This window comes from Magallana gigas, chromosome 3, assembly GCF_963853765.1.
Source record: "Magallana gigas chromosome 3, xbMagGiga1.1, whole genome shotgun sequence".
NCBI classification, from domain to species: Eukaryota; Metazoa; Mollusca; class Bivalvia; order Ostreida; family Ostreidae; genus Magallana; species Magallana gigas.
The window spans coordinates 59139495-59157375 of record NC_088855.1 but is presented as its reverse complement, the minus strand read 5'-3'; the positions used below and the strand labels follow the sequence as shown (position 1 = coordinate 59157375).

General features: G+C 33.4%; 1 protein-coding gene and 1 long non-coding RNA gene across 2 annotated transcripts; both read right to left on the bottom strand.

Moving 5' to 3' along the window:
• Window positions 1-977: 977 nt before the first annotated feature.
• LOC136273413 (uncharacterized) lies at window positions 978-5262 on the bottom strand. The gene is made up of 3 exons (XR_010711624.1): window positions 5170-5262; window positions 1799-2005; window positions 978-1685 (listed from the first exon to the last, which is right to left on the bottom strand). It is a non-coding gene; the product is annotated as an uncharacterized lncRNA (long non-coding RNA).
• Window positions 5260-17445, bottom strand: LOC117692947 (cytochrome P450 2B12). The gene is made up of 14 exons (XM_066077917.1): window positions 16730-17445; window positions 15962-16196; window positions 15753-15864; window positions 14981-15143; window positions 14632-14768; window positions 14332-14428; window positions 10129-10335; window positions 9839-10016; window positions 7050-7504; window positions 6686-6920; window positions 6461-6572; window positions 5826-5988; window positions 5401-5602; window positions 5260-5266 (listed from the first exon to the last, which is right to left on the bottom strand). Exons 1-14 carry the CDS (start codon window positions 17103-17105, stop codon window positions 5260-5262), a joined length of 2679 nt encoding a protein of 892 aa, XP_065933989.1. The 5' UTR covers window positions 17106-17445.
• Window positions 17446-17881: the final 436 nt, after the last annotated feature.

Sequence of the window (17881 nt, the reverse complement as noted above, 5' to 3'; positions counted from 1 at the left end):
TGTGTGTTGGACACACTTTATGAATGCAAATTATTATTACATAGTTTCTCCTTTGGATTTCAAGGCAGACCATACTCCTGAGTTATTTCAATCCACGCATAAACCCGCCATGTGTTTATATTGAACATCTTCAACTGAATTCAACTCACACTTTGAAAGGGATACATCTTTTTTTAAATTACAGTTTATTTAAAATGATAAAGACAATTAACCAAGAGATATTGTTTTGAGTATTTTATTGTATTTTGGAATACTTTGTAAATTCTGGTGGAGGTACGGCATGTTACGAATAAAAAAGAAAAAAATATAATCATATTGTTATTTGTATTTGAATTTAAGGTAATTCAATTCACAAAAGTCATTTTGAGATTAGATATTGTTTTTATTTTGTTAGTGATCTTTTTATTTTCAAGTAAACAAAACAGAAACTCGACAGTTAACCTCGAGTAGACCTCTACAACTTCATTAAATAAGGATTTGTCACATACTGCTCAAAGTTCAAGATCATGTTTAACGGTTCTATCGATCCCGTGCATTTTGTAACACTACTTTTTCTTAACCCCTTGTACTAGTATTTGCAGATCGACCGATAATATTTTGTTATATATTTCATATTAAACGTTGGCATTATATCAGATTACTTCACTGGATACCCAAAATGTTCACTGAGCATCTTTTTGGGAGTTGATTTTAATCAACTCTCCTATGCAGTTACTCAGACAAACCGAAAGTGAAACAGTGTTTGGACCTCAGCACAAATCATAGCTGCTGACAAGACTTAGTTCTTGAAAATAATTGATAAATTCGATGTAATGTATACTAAAGCATTGTTTTTCAAGGAACCTTATTTATAAATACATTGAGAATCGTTAGATTTTAAATTGTTCGAACAATTTAAATATTTTTTGTAGTCGTATGTATTCCTACGCCAGATCTAGAGTTCAATAAAGTCTCGTTGAACTAGACGCTCGGCTGTCTCCGTAAATCCTTGTCGGAGATTTACGGTGTCAGCCGAGCGTTTGGTTGAACGAGACTAGAGTTCAATATTGCTTGAATCCATACAATTTTCGAGAAATATTGCTATTACTGATACATAGTTTGATTGAATTTATTTTATCTTTAAATATTATTGAACATGATTCATGTGGGGGTTTCTCGACATTCTTGTCGAAAAAGTCCAACAATTAATATCATAAAAATGTGCGTAATTCAAATTAAAAACTACATGTACTTGTCATGCAAAATAACATATATATCATTGATTTTAAAATAAATAAAAATCGACAAAATCAACTCCCGTCAGTTCTTCAGTACTTTGATTTATGTTGCGTTGACATTAAAATGCTACAGGTAAACCCAACAAGCATGCTACTCATTAGAATTCGTTGTGAGAAAGTTTGAACGAGCCTCGGTACTTAATATTCCTATGTAGTATGTACAACAATGCGCCTAAATGTTAAACCGAATACATCATGTATGTGAAAGAAGCCCCTCCATCCGCGGTCAGTTTCTGGGTTCCGCCCTGACCCTGTACGGACGTGCGTGTCTGATCTGACCCGTCACTCCGTCAAAGGACAATTCGTCATCAGGAGACGCCTTGCAGAATTTGAATTTTTGAATCAAATTTGCAAAAATTATGAACAATCCAGTTTTCGCTAATGTTTCTCCGGGACAAATTCGTGGACCTAGAAGAAACAATTATGTTAATACATACAATATTTATTAAACAGACACACAAGTAAACACGGAAAAGTAATTAAAATAATATTAGACATTGTTTGTCTATGATTTACCTTACCTATTGAGAAAGGAATAATCATTTCCTTTTTATTCACATTTCCGGAGTTTTCACCCAGAAATCTCTCAGGTTGGAATTCTTCAGGGTTTGGGTAAAGTTTTGGATCCAAATGGACGGATGCAAAAAATGCTGTTACCATGGTATTTTTTGGAATCCGATAGCCAGCAATAGATATATCCTCTGCCGATACATGGGGCAAGGACATTGCTTTTAGAAACAATAACAAAGTAAAATCAAGCATGGCTTATATTTGATTTTATCTTACAAGAGGCCCATGGCCCAGATCGCTCACCTTAGCAACACTATGCATGATAAAATCAGCCTAATGGAGTCAATACAATATATGTTAACAATGTTGTATATTACATATAGATCCTGTTTAAAAAATCTGTCCTTCCTCCCGGGTATTCTTATGTTTATATTATAGTGATGTCAACGGGTATTCTTATGTTTATATTAAAGTGATGTCAACGGGTATTCGAGTACTCCACTATCGCTCGGTTACGACAATCATCAACTAAAATTTCCTAGTCGATGACTCGTTATAAATTGAAAGTAAATAAGAATCAATTTCATTTTTTCTTAACGCAGTTCTTATGATATTGGGCTCGGATATTGAGATAACAGTTTTTAATTTATTTTTAACCAAGTTTGAGTACATATAATTTTTCAAACTTAAGATTTTGTGCATGTGGCAGTAGTCACAGTAGCATTGTTTTCTTTTGAAAAAAAAAACACCACGCAATTTCAAAATCAAGGAGTACTCGATTATTGCTCGATTAAAGCCCTGATTAATCGACTAAAGTATCCGAATGAAGTTGACGTCCCTTGTTGTTAATCAAGTCCTGTTTCTGACAGGATAATTTTATAGTCATATCACATGTTGAGCATTGTAGTTCTCAAAAAGATCTAATACAATTGTTTATTAATGGGATATAAACTTAATTCAAACTCTGACCCCTCGTGAGGCAAAAGAATCCTCCAGGGCCAAAGTCAAAACAATATTAAATACTCAAGATGCTGTCAAAACAATTTTAAAGAATCAACAATATGTCAAATGGTTTCCTATGTTAAATTGGATTCCCAATGTGGCCCCATCCCAGCCTGCAAGAATTTGCTTTAAACGCATTTCAATCTACATTATCTGAAGTTGCTTTCATTAAAGTTACAACTTTTTCTAGGGAAATGGTTTTTAGAGATATATTTTTAAAGATTTTTGTCTATATATTCCATAGTAAACTTTTGACCCCCACCCCCCTCCCCCCGTTGGGACCCCGTCCTACCCAAGGGGATCATGATTTGAACAGAGTTGAATATAACCTACTTGATGATGCTCAAGTTTAAGCTATTCTGGCCTATCGGTTTTTGAGAAGTTTTTAAAAGATGTTCTCTATGTCTTCCTATGTAAAAATGCGACGCCCATTGTGACCCAACCCTAATCCATGGGTCATGATTTTCACGATTTTGAGTCTACACTACCTCGGGATGCTTCTACATAGGTTTCAGCTTCCCTGGCTCATTGATTTCTGAGAAGATTTTTAAATATTTACTACTATGTAAAAGTTCGACCCCTCTATTGTGGCCCCACCGTACCCTCAGGGATCATGATTATCACAAGTTTGAGTCGACACTACATGATGATGCTTCCACGCAAGATTCAGCTTTACTTGCTGAGAAGATTTTCAATGATTTACTTTATCTATTCCTTTGTAAAAATTCGGACCCAACTATTATGGCCCCACCCTACTTTCAGGGATCATGATTTTCATAACTCGAGTCTATACTAGCGGGGGATGATTCCACACAAGTTTCAACTTTCCTGGCTAATTGGTTTCTGAGAAGAATTAATGATTTACTCTATGTTTTTAGCTTTCCTGGCCAAATGCTTTTTGAGAAGAATACTTATATAAAATTCTTAATAATTTTCAATTATTTCCCTTTGAAAAAGAGTGAAGTCCTTAATTTTTTCCAACTTTGAAACCTCTTTGCCTAAAGGTGCCGTGTGTCAAGTTTGGTTGAAATTGGCCAGTGGTTTTGGAAACTTTACGGACAGACGGAAAAAATGTGATTAGAAAAGCATAGTTCACGTTAATAGAACCATTTGACCATATTCATCAAAACGTAAAACATTAATAAATATATTGTGATTACTGTTGTATACCCTAGACACTAAGGGTCTGCCTACATGTTTATGTGCTACACCCGGGGACCATGTGATTGACTGTATGTATATGTGTTTGTCCCTCGGACTAGCCACAATACTGTAAATTCCTTATATTACGTGAGTATTTAATTCTGCGACCCCGCTGTTTTGTATCAAATCACAAGAATATAAAATCGCGAACGCGGAACATTTGTCCATATTTCTTATCGTTACAAACTCTCAGAAATGGCGAGATTTTAAATCCGCGATGGGTATTTCTCGTGATTTTACGCGGATATAAATTCCTCGCGTTTAATTAGGAATTTACAGTATTACGTGTGCATTTATACTTTTTATATCTTCATCTTTTACTAAGATAACTTACATTTTACCAGTTTTTCCTATTTTTATACACAAATATTTTTTAAGTGTGCACATGAATTAGACGCAAATATTGTGAGTCCTAATTATGCATCACTATAGATTATCGACGTACATGTATCTCTGCATACATATTACATAAACAATAAGGAATTATCTACCTAACAAAACATATTATTTTTATGTATATATTGATATATTTAAAAATGTATTAATATACATGTTTTTAAGACAACCAGTTAGAGACTTTTAAACGTCCACTCAATGAAAGCATAAATATTCATATGCAGAATTGATACAAAAATTAAGGAATTATACAATATGTCTGTACGCTAATTATTGAAGTGTTTGAAGGTTTTGTATATTTTGTTTGCTCTTATAAATAAAAAATTGATAGAATATATTCAATAGAAATAGATTTACATGTAATACCAATAAATAAAATAGAAAAAAGGTATCGATAAAATAATTTTTTTTTTATAATGGCTAGTTTGAACATGTTTGGGAATAAATGAAATTAATCGCGGGACGCTCATTTCTATCTTTAAAAAATAAAAAAAGAACCGTTTTAACAAGAATTTGAACTTTGGAAATTGTGTCAAACAGCGTCATGCCAAACTTGTTTTGACGCAGTCTTGTTGAATTGGTTACAACATTCGCAACAACATAAAATCTATCTTTAGGAAGAATCATAAGTGTAGAGTATTCTAACATTTGTTACAACATAAAATCTATCTTTAGGAACCATTATAAGTGTAGAATGTTCTAACATTCGTTACAACATGAAATCTATCTTTAGAGACCCTCATATTTAAAGAATGAGAACTTGATAGATAAATATCCTTACTGATATTGGAAACTCTTTGCACTTCCAGGAGTGTTGCTTCCACAAATGGTAAAGTGGTCCTGTCGGAGTAGTAGACGCTTCTGTTTAGTCCTACCACCTTAAATAAAAATGTACCATATATAAAGTACAAGAATATGAAAATGATGCAATGAAAGAGAGAGAGAGAGAGAGAGAGAGAGAGAGAGAGAGAGAGAGAGAGAGAATTGATTCAGCAGGACATTGGTAAGAGACTTGTAGAAGGGCATATAGAAGGGCAAAGTTAAGAAAATTAATGATATGGCGATAAAAACACTTACTTTCTCTATTTCTTCATAACACCTCTCTTGTTCTTTCGGGTAGCCAATCATGTACAGGATCGTCCATTCCAATTGAGTGGCGGTCGTGTCGGTTCCCCCTAAAAACAGCTCCAGCACCATTAGATACATACGTAATACTAGAAACGAGAAAGACGGGTTCTCTTTATTTTTCGATTTGGAGTCCTGACAGTTTTATCAAATTACCGGCAAATATTTTCAACAATTAGGCTTATATTAATTTGCATTCATGATTAGAACGTTACATTACAATTGTATATCCAAATGACCATTATAGTTAAAGGTATTTTGTTGAAAACATATCCTTTATTTCAATCCTGCATAAGTCTTTTATTTTCCTACACTTTTGGTTTGAATCCTCCTCAGGAGGGATAGTTGTCAGGAACCGGTCAACCAGATCTCTGATGTTGTTTCTGTCGAAAGTTTTCTCATGCTCTTCAATCTGATACTTAAGATAATTGGATACATCGCCCTGAGCCCGAAGTTTCTCCTCCTGACTAGTTCCCTGGAAAAGGAATGCAGATTATAATTTTAATTTTACTAAAAACTATATACTGCCGAACCTTTTTTACGAAATTAAGCGTGTATAAATATAAAATCTGCAGAAATCTTTAATTTTACAACGATTTACTATAGTATATAAGAAATGGATAAAAGCCAAAGCGCAAACTACAAATATTCTATTACTTGAAATAAACAATCAGGACATGGAAATCATAAGTTAATTACGTATTAAATGAATATATAAAGTTTTGTAATACCAGTATCAAAGGAATATTTCATGGAATTAAGAAAATCTAATATGCTGGAATAATTTTCAAGATTTCTTTAATATCCCAAAAATTAATTTTCGATAAAGAAGACCACCTGTACTGAAAAATACTAGGGATTCATCTCAGGATTAGTAGTATTTATAGTCCTCAAATATTATAGGTTTCCTCGATCAATAATTAGAGTAGAATACAAATTCCACTTACGAGAAAGTTTTGTACAAATTTTGGCAATATACGATAGCGTATGTTAGGTGATTTGAAGATCGTTTCAGCAGCCTTAATAATAGTCAAAAACCGCTCGTTATCATGATTACATCTGTTGTAAAGAAAGATTAAAATTTTGAAGATTAATTTTTGAAGATGAATTTTGCTGTTAATGTTGAAATAATTCTTCACGAAATCCACAAATTTCCAACAATTAGATATCACCTATATCCGAACAAAACATAGTGCACGATGTTACTGGCGGACATGCCCAAAAGGTCCCGGATGTTGTCGATCGGTTTACCGTTGGAAAGGGCGATATCGGCACACAGAACGCTCGCTTCATCTGCAATGACCTCATCCATTCTCTTCTTGCCCATACCGATATCTCTCATTGCTTGCATCGCAAACCGACGGTTCTTTTTCCACGCTTCACCACTTGTGAAAAGTACTCCAGGTGCTTCATAAAAAATATTTAGTTAACATTACAACAACAAATTACTTTTTTTCACAACACGCTTAGTTAAACAGTTAAAAAATTTACTTGTTGCATTTTAATCAATTGCTAATGTGATAAAGATGTCAATACCTGACTTTTCATACCCGGGTCCAGGGTGAAATAACCCCTCTGGGCGGTCGCTCAATACAGATCCCTGTCTCACAAAAGCGTCACAAATGTTTTCATATCCACATATTGTGATTAACATACGATTCCCAAAAAACAGTCGAAATATGTCGCCATACGTTTTATATAAACGCAAATACTCTTCGTGTTGTTTTGTGCCCACGCGAAGAAAGAATATCAAGTTTCCAACAAACGGCAGAGCCAGGGGACCGGGTATGTCGGTACGTGGGGTGGAAATTACACAGAGGGCGATTAGAAACAACAACGTTATGACGAGAAAAGTAGTAAGGTCGATATGTTTGGCAAGTGAAGCTCCCGTAGTCCAAAGTGAAGACAGCATTTTCAAAAATTTCAAAACCTTCTGAATAAATCCTGCTCCTTCTGATTTTTGTGTTATATAGTGCCAATTATACGCCTTCCTACAACGTGAGGTAGATGTACTAAATATTATTCAATGGCACATAAAGACAGAGAATCAGTTTACTAAATGTAGGTGGCCGATGTACCCTTTTATTTTTTCCTCAGGGAACTCTGAGGTTTTTTTTCAATTTCCATGAGTAAAATTTATTTTAGTAAGAAAAATCTGCGTGTTATTTTAAGAAATAAGTGGACTGATTTTAATAATAGAGCATACATGTACCTGTGCCTGTCCCTGACCTCATTTATACATGTATATGAAATGCACTGATATACGCAAAATGAATGATCCTTAAGTGTAAAGCAAATGATAAACACTGAAAAAGTTACATACCTGATATAGGGAATATTAGACCGGCGCAATGACATCTTTGTAAGAGCTTCATAAGGCAAGATTGATATGGAGGAATTTTTCGCAATTATTTTCTTTCTCCTGGGGGTATTGGAATGTCAATCGCTCATATTAAATGATAGCTGTGTGTTGGACACACTTTATGAATGCAAATTATTATTACATAGTTTCTCCTTTGGATTTCAAGGCAGACCATACTCCTGAGTTATTTCAAACCACGCATAAACCCGCCATGTGTTTGTATTGAACATCTGAATTCAGCTCACACTTTGAAAGGGATACATCTTTTTTTAAATTACAGTTTATTTAAAATGATAAATACAATTAACCAAGAGATATTGTTTTGAGTATTTTATTCTATTTTGGAATACTTTGTAAATTCTGGTGGAGGTACGGCATGTTACGAATAAAAAAGAAAAAAATATAATCATATTGTTATTTGTATTTGAATTTAAGGTAATTCAATTCACAAAAGTCATTTTGAGATTAGATATTGTTTTTATTTTGTTAGTGATCTTTTTATTTTCAAGTAAACAAAACAGAAACTCGACAGTTAACCTCGAGTAGACCTCTACAACTTCATTAAATAAGGATTTGTCACATACTGCTCAAAGTTCAAGATCATGTTTAACGGTTCTATCGATCCCGTGCATTTCGTAACACTACTTTTGGTTAACCCCTTGTATTTGCAGATCGACCGATAATATTTTGTATTGTTATACTTTCATGTTAAATACTGAAATCTGATTGGTTAAGACGCAGTTAATAATTTTTACTATTACCCTCAGCGTTAGCAACGCACTTGGCAACGGGTAACATTAAAAAATGTTACATGCGCGAAAATTATGCGTGTACGGTTCGCTGTAGAATTCACGTTATTCCTATATAAAAGCAGTAAAATTTTCTTAAAAAATTTAAAAAAGACATTCAGTATAACAAAATAAATAGTGCCTGTTTGGGAGGATAACAGTTGAAATTGACACCCCTCGAAAACCATTGTCAACCTCCGCTTCGCGTCGGTTGACAATGGTTTTCTCGGGGTGTCAATTTCAACTGGTACCCTCCCAAACAGGCACTATTTATATAATGTATTTCATATTAAACATTGGTATTATATCAGATTACTTCACTGGACACCCAAAATGTTCACCGAGCATCTTTTTAGGAGTTGATTTTAATCAACTCTCCTATGCAGTTACTCATACAAACCAAAGGTGAAACAGTATTTGGACCTCAGCAGATATCATTGCTGCTGACAAGACTTAGGTCTTGAAAATAATTGATAAATTCGATGTAATGTATGCTAACGCATTGTTTTTCAAGGAAACTTATTTATAAATACATTGAAAATCGTCAGATTTTAAATTGTACGAACAAAATAATTATTTTTGTAGTCGTATGTATTCCTACGCCAGAGTTCAATATAGTTTTGTTGAACTTGACGCTCGGCTGTCTCCGTAAATCCTTGTCGGAGATTTACGGTGTCAGCCGAGCGTTTGGTTGAACGAGACGATTTCAATATTGCTTGGATCCATACAATTTTCGAGAAATATTTCTACAACTGATACATAGTTTGATTGAATTTATTTTATCTTTAAATATTATTGAACATGATTCATGGGTTTCTCGACATTCTTGTCAAAAAAGTCCAAAAATTCATATTATAAAAGTGTGCGTAATTCAAATTAAAAACTACATGTACTTGTCATGCAAAATAACATACATATCATTGATTTTAAAATAAATAAACATCGACAAAATCAACTCCCGTCAGTTCTTCAGTACTTTGATTTATGTTGCGTTCACTCAGACATTAAAATGCTACTGGAAAACACAACAAGCAAGCTACTCATTAGAATTCGCTGTGAGAAAGTTTGAACGAGCCTCGGTACTTGATATTCCTATGTAGTATGTACAATAGTGCGCCTAAATGTTAAACCGAATACATCATTTATGTGAAAGAAGCCCCTCCATCGACGGTCAGTTTCTTGGTTCCGCCCTGACCCTGTACGGACGTGCGTATCTGATCTGACCCGTCACTCCGTCAAAGGACAATTCGTCATCAGGAGACGCCTTGCAGAATTTGAATTTTTGAATCAAATTTGCAAATAATATGAACATTTCAGCTTTTGCTAATGTTTCTCCGGGACAAATTCGTGGACCTAGAAGAAACAATTATGTTAATACATACAATATTTATTAAACAGACACACAAGTAAACACGGAAAAGTAATTAAATAATATTATACATTGTTTGTCTATGTTTTACCTTACCTATCGAGAAAGGAATAATCATTTCCTTTTTATTCACATTTCCGGAGTTTTCACCCAGAAATCTCTCAGGTTGGAATTTTTCAGGGTTTGGGTAAAGTTTTGGATCCATATGGACGGATGCAAAAAATGCTGTTACCATGGTATTTTTTGGAATCCGATAGCCAGCAATTGATATATCCTCTGCCGATACATGGGGCAAGGACATTGCTTTTGGAAACAATAACAAAGAAAAATCAATCATGGCTTATATTTGGTTTTCTCTAACAAGAGGCCCATGGCCCAGATCGCTCACCTGAGCAACATTATGCATGATAAAATCAGCTTGATGGAGTCAATACAAAATATGTGAACAATTTTGTATAATACATGTAGATCCTGTTTAAAAAATCCGTCCTTCCTCCCGGGTATTCTTATGTTTATAATTTAGTGATGTCAACGGGTATACGAGTACTCCACTATCGCTCGGTTACAACGATCATCGACTAAATTTCCTAGTCGAATTTCTAGTAGAATTATAATTTACAAATTCCAAAAATTATAGCTCTGGTAGAGTAATGGAAACGACGAATTCTTACTCCCATTGGTAGAATTACTGTTAAAAAGTTTGCTCATACCGAAACTAAATCATTTATTCATTTCACTACCAAATCCAAAGAAAGAAACAAGTTCATACCTTAATAAAAAAAATTCTGTGGAAATCTAAGATTGATAAAGTTAAGAGGTCAGTCATTACACAGGACTATTCATCAGGAGGGTTGAAAATGGTTGACATTAACAATTTTATAATATCTCTCAAATGTTCATGGATAAAAAGGCTTACAAAATCACACAAACCATGGATGGATTTTTTATTTACCATTTATGAAAATGAGTTTTTACAGAATTTGTTTGATTTTGGTGATAGTTTTGTAATTGAATGTTTACACAAGGTAAACAATGATTTTTGGGAAGATGTGTTAAATTTATGGTTATGTTTTATTATTACCCATATTGATCACCCAAAGGCAAAAGATAATCTTTTAAATTCTCCGGTGTGGTACAATTCAAAAATACTCATAGCAAATACATATGTTTTCATAAAAACCTGGTACAAGAATGGTCATACAAGATTTTTATGATGAAAATTAAAAATTTTTAAGTTATGAAGAATTTAAATGTAAATACAATCTCAAGAATATATGTATAATGCAATACAACAGTGTTAAATCAGCAATTTTTAAGTTTTTTAAAATGTCAAACATTGAAAAGACTTCTGTTCAAAGAAATCCTAATCCATGTATACCATGGATCTAACAGATTATAATGTTGAAGATCTAACTGTATATGATATTTTGAAGATTTGTTTTTAAACTACCAAAGATTCTTCTGTACAATGGCTTCAATTTAGAATTTTACACAAAATTCTTCCAGTTGGATACTACCTTTAAAAAATCAATATTAAAAATATCGACACATGTGTTTTTTTGTAAAAACAATGTGGAAACAATAATACATGTTTTTATTTCCTGTGAGAAAATGCATACCCTGTGGAGTGAACTTAGTTTATACATTTATAGAAAGACCTCTGAAAGAATTGGATTTAATATGTCTAATATTATACTTGGCCAACTTCGATTGTCATTTCATAACAAAGTAATTAATTTTATAATTCTGTATATGAAACAATATATTTTTTGTTGACTTATGTCAAATAAGACTCCATGTTTGATTGGTTTACTTTGCAGTCACTTAAAACTAAAATACAATATTGAAAGATATGCTGCAATACAAACTGGTAAACTACAATATTTTGAAAACTTATGGGATAGTTGGAAAGATATCTTGGCTGCTGATATCTGATTTATTTTTATTACACTGTATCATGAATATTTTTTTTTTTCTATACTTCATTTTTTTCCATGTAAGCAAGCCACAAAATATTAATTTTAGTGTTTATTCATAAGTGTATGTGTGTGTGTGTATGTGTATGATTGAATGTCTGTTTTGCATGTCTGTTTCTTTGAAAAAGAAATAAATTATTAAAAAAATTTCCTAGTCGATGACTCGTTATAAACTGAAAGTAAATTAGAAACAATTTCATTTTTTCTTAACGCAGTTCTTTTGATATGATATTGGGCTCGGATATTGAGATAAAAGTTTTCAATTTAATTTTATTCAAGTTTGAGTACATATAATTTTTCAACCTTAAGATTTTGTGCATGTGGCAGTCGTCACAGTAGCATTGTTTTCTTTGAAAAAAAACCCACACAATTCCAAAATCAAGGAGTACTCGATTATTGCTCGATTAAAGCCCTGATTAATCGACTAAAGTATCCGAATGAAGTTGACGTCCCTTGTTGTTAATCAAGTCCTGTTTCTGACAGGATAATTTTATAGTCATATCACATGTTGAGCATTGCAGTTCTCAAAAAGATCTAATACAATTGTTTATTTATGGAATATAAACCTAATTTAAACTCTGACCCCTTGTGAGGCAAAAGAATCGTCCAGGGCCAAAGTCAAAACAATATTAAAGACTCAAGATGCTGTCAAAACAATTTTAAAGAATCAACAATATGTCTTATGGTTTCCTATGTTAAATTGGATTCCCAATGTGGCCCCATCCCACCCCGCAAGATTTTGCTTTAAACGCATTTCAATCTACATTATCTGAAGTTGCTTTCACTAAAGTTACAAATTTTTCTAGGCAGATGGTTTTTAGAGGAATATTTTTAAAGATTTTTGTCTATATATTCCAAAGTAAATTTTTGTGGCCCCACCGTACCCTCAGGGATCATGATTATCACAAGTTTGAGTCTACACTACATGATGATGCTTCCACACAAGTTTCAGCTTTACTTGCTGAGAAGATGTTTAATGATTTACTTTATCTATTCCTTTGTAAAAATTCGGACCCAACCATTATGGCCCCACCCTTCTTTCAGGGATCATGGTTTTCATAACTTGAGTCTATACTAGCTGGGGATGATTCCACACAAGTTTCAACTTTCCTGGCTAATTGGTTTCTGAGAAAAAAAAAATTAATTAATGATTTACTCTATATTTTCAGCTTTCCTGGCCAAATGCTTTTTGAGAAGAAGATTTATATAAAATTCTTAATAATTTTCAATTATTTCCTTTTGAAAAAGAGTGCGGTCCTTAATTTTTTCCAACTTTGAAACCTCTTTGCTTAAGGGTGCCGTGTGTCAAGTTTGGTTGAAATTGGTCAGTGGTTCTGGAAAATTTACGGACAGACGGACAACAGACAAAATGTGATTAGAAAAGTATAGTTCACGTTAATAGAACCATTTTGACCATATTCATCAAAACTTAAAACATTAATAAATATATTGTGATTACTGTTGTATACCCTAGGCACTAAGGGTCTGCCTACATGTTTATGTGCTACACCCGGGGACCATGTGATTGACTATATGTATATGTGTTTGTCCCTCGGACTAGACACAATATTACATGTGCATTTACTTTATATATCTCCATCTTTTACTAAGATAATAATAACTTACATTTAACCATTTTTTCCTATTTTTATACACAAATGTTTTTCATGTGTGCACATGTATTAGACGCAAATATTGTGAGTCCTAATTATGCATCACTATAGATTATCGACGTAAAACATGATATTGTATTAATATACATGTTTTTAAGACAACCGGTTAGAGACTTTTAAACGTGCACTCAATGAAAGCATATATATTTATATGCAAAATTGAAATAAAAATTAAAGAATTATACAATATGTTTGTACGCTAATTATTGAAGTGTTTGAAGTTTTTGTATATTTTGTTTGCTCTTATAAATAAAAGATTGATAAAATATATTCAATAGAAATAGATTTACATGTAATACCAATAAAAAAAATAGAAAAAAGGTATCGATAAAAAAAAATTATAATGGCTAGTTTGAACATGTTTGGGAATAAATGAAATAAATTGCGGGACGCTCATTTCTATCTCTAAAAAACAAAAAAAGAACCGTTTTAACAAGAATTTGAACTTTGGAAACTGTGTCAAACAGCGTCATGCCTAACTTGTTTTGACGCAGTCTTGTTGAATTGGTTACAACATTCGCAACAACATATAATCTATCTTTAGGAACCATCCTAAGTGTAGAGTATTCTAACATTTGTTTCAACATAAAATCTATCTTTAGAGACCCTCATAATTAAAGAATGAGAACTTGATAGATAAATTTCCTTACTGATATTGGAAACTCTTTGCACTTCCAGGAGTGTTGCCTCAACAAATGGTAAAGTATTCCTGTCGGAGAAGTAGACGTTTCTGTTTAGTCCTACAACCTTAAATAAAAAGGTACCATATGAAGTACAAGAATACGAAATTGATGCAATGAGAGAGAGAGAGAGAGAGAGAGAGAGAGAGAGAGAGAGAGAGAGAGAGAGAGAGTTGATTCAGAAGGACATTGTTGGTAAGACTCTTGTAGAAAGGCATATAGAAGGGCAACGTTAAAAAAATGAATGATATGGCGATAAAAAAAACTTACTTTCTCTATTTCTTCATAACATCTTTCTTGTACTTTCGGGTAGCCCATCATGTACAGGATCGTCCATTCCAATTGAGTGGCGGTCGTGTCGGTTCCGGCTATAAACAGCTCCAGCACCATAAGATACATACGTAATACTACAAACGAGAAAGACGAGTACTAGATTTTTCCGATTTGGAGTCCTGACAGTTTAATGAATCTCTGGCAAATATTTTTAACAAAAGTCCTTATCATTTTCCTAAAAATTAAGATTTTACACAATAATCATATAATCAATCCTACAGTTAAAGGCATTTTCTCGAAAATACATCTTTTATTTCAATCCTGCATAAGTCTTTCATTTTCCTACACTTTTGGTTTGAATCCTCCTCAGGAGGGATAGTTGTCAGGAACCGGTCAACCAGATCTCTGATGTTGTTTCTGTTGAACGTTTTCTCATGCTCTTCAATCTGATACTTTAAGTAACTGGATGCATCGCCCTGAGCCCTTAGTCTATCTTCCTCGCCAGTTCCCTGGAAAAAGAAAAGAAGACCACATTTTTCATTTTTAAAGATATATACTGCAGAATTGTAGAACCTTATTAAAATATTAAGCGTGTTTCCGTTTGTAAAAATATAAAATCTGTAGTAATCTTTAATTTTGCAACATTTTATATAAATTGATAAAAGCCAAAAGCGAATTACAAATTGTCCATTATTAAAAAAACCAATCAAGATTAGGAAATTTTATATAAATGAGAAAATTACATATGCTGAACTAATTCTCAAGATTTATTTTAAAATCCCAAAATTAACTGTTAGATAAAGAAGACTGTCTGTAAGGAAAAATACTAAGGATTCCTTTCAGATTTAGAAATATTTAGAGGCTAGAGGCTGATTAATTACTGTAAACGTATCATATTTGGCGTGTACGATATTTGGCGGAAATTAGTTTTTTTTAACAAGTTGGCGTAGATTTGAATTAGCGTATTACTGAATGTGACTATTCTTATACATATATGCATGGCATTTAGCGATATTCTCAATTTAGCAGAAGCCGCATTTCGCGAAAAGCGCTAAATAGAATACACAGCCTAATGTAGTACGTTTACAGTATCAGACTAAAATGCAAATTCCACATACGATAAAGTTTTGTACAAATTTTGGCAATAGATGAAAGCCTAGGTTAGGTGCTTTGAAGATCGTTTCAGAAGCCTTAATAGTGCTCAAAAACCGCTCGTCGTCATGATTACATCTGTTGTAAAGAAAGATCAAAATTTTGAAAACTTTGCTGCTGTTAATGTTAAATAATTTTCCACGAAATCCACAAATTTCCAACAATTAGATATCACCTATATCCGAACAAAACATAGTGCACGATGTTACTGGCGGACATGCCCAAAAGGTCCCGTATGTTGTCGATCGGTTTACCGTTGGAAAGGGCGATATCGGCACACAGAACACTCGCTTCATCTGCAATGACCTCTTCCATTATCTTTTTGCCCATACCAATATCTCTCATTGTCTGCATCGCAAACCGACGGTTTCTTTTCCACGCTTCACCACTTGTGAAAAGTACTCCAGGGGCTACATTAAAATATTTTAGTAAACATTACGTCGGGTTGTATCTTTCAATTAAGACATAAACAGCAATTTAAAAAGTTCACTTGGATATGAAGTTGGTTGGTCATGTGATCAAATCCTATAAAGCCCTCATTTACCATCCAACTTCATATCCCGGTTAACTTTTTAATATTGCTGTTTATTACTTAAATTTACGTTTGGAAAAGACAAATCTTTCCGAGCTGTTAAAATTACCGAGATTTTATGTTTACAATAGTCCAAGCTACAAGCAGTGAGCGCGTGTTGTGATCATTGTGACATCACGAACAAGTTTATACAGAATTGAACGTTGTTGCTATCCCATAGGTTTATTTAAGGACACATATTTGCAAATGTAAATATTTCAAATGGAACAACATTACATACACCACCATCAACAACAACAATGTTTTTTTCACAATAAGCCTAAAGAATTAAGAAACATCAACTGCCTTTATTGAAATTGTGCAATACAACATTGCACTTGAATATGATAAATTTATTACAGATAACATTACCTGCCTCTTCATACCCGGGTCCAGGGTGAAATAACCCCTCTGGGCGGTCGCTCAATACAGATCCCTGTCTCACAAAAGCGTCACAAATAGTATCATATCCACATATTGTGATGAACATACGATTCCCCCAAAACAGTCGAAATATGTCGCCATACGTTTTATTTAAACGCAAATACTCTTCGTGGTGTCTTGTGCCCATGCGAAGAAAAAATATCAAGTTTCCAACAAATGGCAGAACCAGGGGACCGGGTATGTCGGTACGTGGGGTGGAAATTACACAGAGGGCGATTAAAAACAACAACGTTATGACGAGAAAAGTAGTAAGGTCGATATGTTTGGCAAGTGAAGCTCCCGTAGTCCAAAGTGAAAACAGCATTTTCAAAAATTTCAAAACCTTCTGAATAAATCTCGCTCCTTTCTGATCTGTATGTGTTTTATAATATAATGCCCTACTCCCCCTAAGTAAACGTAAGCTAGGTAGATGCACCCTATATTTCTTGATCCACCATGCATGTTACGCAACCTTTTAATGATAAAAGGGGTATCTAGTTAACGCATAAAAGGTTAAAAATAACAGGGGTTATCTTTTCTACCTGAAGTAATGGTGATATACTTCTGCTAACACTTATCATATAAGACTCTTTAGACAATAGTATTACGATGCATTGTCAACCTTATGTTTCATTATCTGATTATCTGTCGACTTATCATACATTAACGTGTACATAGTCATGCTTTTGTGATCCAGTAAATACTATATTGTCTACGTAATAAACATGACTTTCTTCGGTGAGTCGAATTGTAAGATAATTTTAATCATCGAGTTTTCAGGTCATCATGCCGTCTAGTCAGCAGACTATGCCACTTTATATTGCTGCAACTTTTGTAACATTTGGATTTCTAAGATCTGAAAACAAATCTGCAAGCAAATCTCAAATGTCGATCGCTTTCTAGTTAGCCATTATAATAATTTAATAAGAAGGCGACATACAAATACATACAAGTCACGACTCTTAAATAAATAAGTCTACCTGACAGAAGGTTCACGTATACTTTTTAAAGAGGCTGAATGGCCAACGAATTAACCATTAAATAATTTTAAAAGTGTTTACATTATGTAACTATGAACTATAATTCAGTAAAATGATTAAT

What these genes read in the sequence shown, in the direction of transcription:
- LOC117692947 (XM_066077917.1), bottom strand. Translation starts at nt 17,105, where the DNA reads ATGCTGTTTTCACTTTGGACTACGGGAGCTTCACTTGCCAAACATATC. An exon ending in TATGTTTTGTTCGGATATAG is followed by an intron (nt 15,865 to 15,961) that starts GTGATATCTAAT and finishes TCTTTACAACAG; the next exon opens with ATGTAATCATGACGACGAGC. An exon ending in ACCCGGGTATGAAAAGTCAG is followed by an intron (nt 6,921 to 7,049) that starts GTATTGACATCT and finishes TTTTTTATGAAG; the next exon opens with CACCTGGAGTACTTTTCACA.